The sequence below is a fragment of the Squalius cephalus genome, assembly GCF_949319135.1.
Source record: "Squalius cephalus genome assembly, chromosome: 4".
Classification (NCBI taxonomy): domain Eukaryota; kingdom Metazoa; phylum Chordata; class Actinopteri; order Cypriniformes; family Leuciscidae; genus Squalius; species Squalius cephalus.
Genome location: NC_137125.1, coordinates 55,006,902 through 55,011,901, shown reverse-complemented (window position 1 = coordinate 55,011,901; position 5,000 = coordinate 55,006,902). Strand labels below are relative to the sequence as shown.

The 5,000-nt window shown below is 32.7% G+C and overlaps 1 protein-coding gene and 1 long non-coding RNA gene across 2 annotated transcripts in view; one reads left to right on the top strand and one right to left on the bottom strand.

Annotated features, from left to right (window-relative positions):
- LOC307158029 overlaps positions 1 to 5,000 on the top strand; it is a 399,912-nt gene that overhangs the window by 49,166 nt on the left and 345,746 nt on the right. The gene's annotated exons all lie outside the window — the stretch shown is intronic.
- Positions 1 to 5,000, bottom strand: part of LOC307157852 (glutamate receptor ionotropic, kainate 2) — a 45,643-nt gene that overhangs the window by 31,503 nt on the left and 9,140 nt on the right. Inside the window, exon 2 of the mRNA XM_079869793.1 lies at positions 162 to 329. Coding sequence (XP_079725919.1) covers positions 162 to 329 — 168 coding nt within the window. The remainder of the gene's footprint in view (positions 1 to 161; positions 330 to 5,000) is intronic.

Here is a 5,000-nt window from a genome sequence, read left to right as displayed (position 1 = left end):
CGCGTCTGAAAGCAGCCGGAGAAAAAAAGGTCATTAAAATTACAAATGAGGCCAGAGCTGAAGCTTTGGGTCTAAAGTGACAAAGCGCAGGAAAATAGGGCAGCGTTTGGGAAGATAAAAGAGCCTGTTTTCAGGAGTGTTTGAGAGGAAAACTCCCTCACCTTTCCTGGACGCCTCGAAACTGTCGAAGACGTTGATTCTCTGGATGTCGTACGTGAGCGTCGTGTTGGGCAGAAGCGTTCGGTTCCTGTTGATGGTGTTCAGTGCGAATTTAAAGGCCAGTTCTTCTGGTCCAGATGGGCCGCTTTCTATCGACTCGAAGATCCCTCCTGCACACAGTGTTGGGTAAAGTTACTTTTAAAAGTAATGCATTACAATATTGCATTACTCCCCAAAAAAAGTAACTAATTGCGTTACTTAGTTACTTTTTATGAAATGTAATGCGTTACATTACTTTTGCGTTACTTTTTCTCACCTGGGCTGGACTTGCTTGTTTGCTTTTTGATAACAACAAAAAAAAGTTATATTTTTGGTAAATGTAAAGGCCCTTTCACACCGAAAGTGAAATGAATAATACTCAGGATTAAGGAAATGCAGATTTAACCCTTTCAGCTTCTGTTATTCTGGATTAAAGAACAATAGGAGACAGGAGGAGTTCAACTCTCTTATTTCTAAATCTAATCTAAAGTCATTTTTGCTTATTAGTATGGGTGAATTAGATCATTGAAGGTCAGTTAATAAAGTGAGATTAAATACATAAAGTATATTTGTGTAATTTAATATAGTTAATTATAATTATGGATGTGCATTTTATTGTTTTTATTAATTTTGAGGAATAATTAATGTTTTCGTGCAAGCGAGACGAGTAAATTCATGTTCACATTTAGTCTAGAACTGAAATAACCATCATGTTTACACAGCGCACACACACACACAGACACACACACACACACCACACCTCACTTTATTTCTCTCAACATGAGGACAGGAGAGCTGTCAGTCAATAAATGTGAAAAAGTAACTATCGTTACTTATTTGAAAAAGTATAAGTATATATTGAAAAAGATATTTTGTTGTAAATTGAAAAAGTAATGTTACTTTACAAGTTATTTGAAAAAGTAATCTGATTACATAACTCAAGTTACTTGCAATAAGTTACACACAACACTGCCTTAAGACACACACACACACAAACACAAACACACACACACACACACACACGCACACACACACACACACACACACAGGCTTCATCTTCTCACTTACACACACCAACGTCAGAGAGAAAACAGCATCTGGACACCAAAACACTGAAACTCCCAAAGCGCCGGAGCTTTATCTGTCAAACATCTGCACTCTTTGTGTTCTACTAAATCTTTTGTTTTCATGTTAATCCCTGAGGTGAAAATCAACCGTTTAATGTTGTTTATGTGTCTATGTGGTGTTTTTAATCTGCTTTAAGACAAAGCATGTGTAAATTCATAAGTCGACACCATTGCTGAGTATTTTCTCCTTAAAACTGCAGTGAACCAAAGACAGTCTCAAAAACACGCTTTGAAATCGCTGGTGTTTCTGACGTCACAAACTACCTTGTAACCAATCAGATCAACGTGTGATCGCCAACCAGTGGATCTCTGAGCTGAGTGAGTGAGTGGAGGCGGGGCTCATTTGCATATTCATAGACCTGCGTATACTAAATGAGGCAAGGGTGTCGAGTTACATTCAAGATATTTTAAGACGAAGGATTATTTTTCAATTAAAAAACATTTAAATATGTCATTCTGGTGATCAAAGATGAGTTTTAAGGGATACAATTATTGACTACAGGAGGACTTCGAATTTTTTGTCATTCTTTATGTGCTTTTGTCATTTCATTTTTTTTTTTTTTTTTCACTATTAAGGTTTAATTTATTTTTATTTTAGTTTTAGTATTAGTTAATGATAAAACCCCTACTTGAATTAAAATAACTGTCTTAAATAACATTAACTGAAAATACAATTGAAATAAAATATAGAATTTTTTTTTATTTCAGGCAAATTTCTCGTTTAATTAATGTTCATCTTGATGTACTAAAATAACTAAAACTAAAGAAAAATGTATAAAAACTTATGCAATTCATACAGTGCAATTACAGAATTCTGGAGATCAAACTAAATTTAATTAAAGCTTGTTTTATATTTACATTCATAAGGTTTTGAAACATGTTTGAAAATCATCCAGTAACAATGTGAGATAGATAAATAAATATGTTTTTGGTCATTAAAATAAGTTAACAAGTTCAAACAATTTTATTAGGTATTTATTTATACCGTGAACTGAATGACATTTCAACAGATGATATCAAAATTACTACATATAATTTGTAGAATTATATGTAATTCTGAATTGTAAATCTACACATAATACAATTATGACTCTTTTCTGTGGAGCTGCTTTACAGTGACAAATTTTACAGTTATTGAACTGAATTGAATCAACATGGATCTGAATAATGACTCTTCAGTCTTCTGTAGAGCTGCTTTACACCTGACTCTAAAGTTGTCTTATATTTGATGATGAAGTTTGCATAATTGATTCTGTTTATTACCATGAAGCTGCTTTTGAAACAATCTGTGATGTATAAAGCGTTGAATTATGCAATGAGTTGTGAAATAATTGCCAATATCTGTGTCTTTATCGCTCTCACCGCCTCCGTCTGCAGGAACACACACATATTCATAATCACAGCGCCGGCGATAAGTGCAGCACAAAGCTTGTTTCAGCTCTCTGAGTGGATCATTATCTTCTCCTGCTGAATCTGAGGTGTTAATGTGTGAATGTGTGAATCTGCTAATGATTATAGTCACTAAAACACTCTCTCAGACAGAGATGAGTGAAACTAGAGATGCATCGGTACTAAAAAACTACTGAAAATCTCTCCCAACTAATGCTGTAATTACACAAGGATCACAAGTACATTAAATTATCAGAGGTTAAAATTAACAACAGAGCCCAAACTTGTATATTCAGCTGCTATTTATTTTCAAGTATAATAATTAGTGCTGGGCAACGATTAATCGCTTCCAAAAATAAAAGTTTGTGTTTACATAATATATGTGTATAATTATTTTGTATATATAAATACACACATGCATGCATGCATATATTTAAGAAAAATTTGTTATTTATACATAAAATATTTATATTTATATATAATATAAATTATATGTAAATATATATACAGTATATACATGCAAATATTTATTAAATATGCTGTCAATGATTGTAAAGACTCAAACACTCTAAAATCAAAACAAATGCAAGTTTGAGCTGCTAATTCAACAGATGCTGAAGATTCTGTGATTAGTTACAGAAAAACTAGACTTTCAGGAATTTTCCAGCTGAATTTATCTCTCTTTCTCTCTCGTTTTCTCTCTCTCTCTCTCTCTCTCTCTCTGTCTCGTCTCTGTGTAATTATGATAAAGCTGTTATCCTGCTTCAGTCTTTGCGGAGCTAAAAACAGCCCTGAGTCGAGTTGATGTTATCTGCCTGCGAAGGTAAAATGTCAAGCCTTCGCTCGCTTTCATGCAGCTCTCAGATCAGTGTTCAGAGGATATTAGATATTACAGTCACATTTCATCTGCACTTACTCCTCAGAATCAAACCCAGAACATCTCGGGCTCCGTCTCGTCTCATTCAGATGCTCTAGTGTGATCTGAGCTTCAACTAACTCAATTATTCAACTTCAAAAACAAAACGAAAGACATCTGACCTGTTTCATTGAAGCACAGATATACTGTTTTATGTGCATTTCAAATACATAAATCCTATATTTAGTAGGGGTGTAACGACGTCACAATTCGATACATATCACGATACTGAACTCACAATACGATATTATCGCGATACTCCAAGACACATGATAAAAGGTTAACAAAAAATGTGCTGTTGATTAAAATGCTAAATTTGATATTACATTGTGTGTGTAAATGAATAGTCTTGGACTTGGTGCTGGAAACCCAATGAACAATATAGACACCAGAATAACAATATTCATGATCCTGAAGCTGAAAATACAGAATTATTGTAGATGAATATGTTTCACTGACTAGATATATTTAAAATAATGTATAGGCCACTTTTACTGGTAACATCAGACATTTGACATTATCAGGACCCACAAATATGCATTATTATACATCATATTAGACATTATATATAGTAGTTTAATGTAGTACTGACACTAAAACTTGAATTTTTTCTCACACAGTAATTTTTATTTTGGATGAACTATCCACGATACATATTGATGCATTTTTGTATTGTGATATATTGTGACACCTCTGATATTTAGGCCTGTGTTTCGAGTGTAAAGGATAACGACTGATTCTAATTCAGTCCGGATCTATATACTAATATAATGAGGATTTTAGAGCAGATGAAGGGATATCGATTCGCTGACTGTGTGAACACATACACACACACACACACACCTCACACATCTGTCTGACAAACACACCGAGACAGACAGCTTCTGCTTACACACACACACACACACACACACACGTGTGTATGAAGGACCTCCTCTGGGCTGATGGATGATTTTCCTGATCAAAGTCTATTAAAAATATTACAATTGATGAAATGTTTGTTTTGATCAATGGTTAGAATTAAGAGAGGTGATTACGGCCGAGTGAACGACACTGCAGTAGAATTAAAGGAGTAATTCTGCTCTTTTCCGTTTAATAATGTTAATAAAAAAATAATGTTGAAATAAAAACTAAAATACAAAATAAAATAAAAAAAAATAATACAAAATGAAATAAAATTGTATGTAATAAAATTAAATAAAAAATAAATTATATTAATATAAAAATGAAATAAGAAAATTATATTAAATAAAAATAAAAATAAATAAAATAAAAATAAATAAAATACAAATATAATTTTTTTTATAAATCTTTAACATAAATATTGCCTCTGTGTATCATTTCTGTTAATTAAAATAAAGCTGAAATAA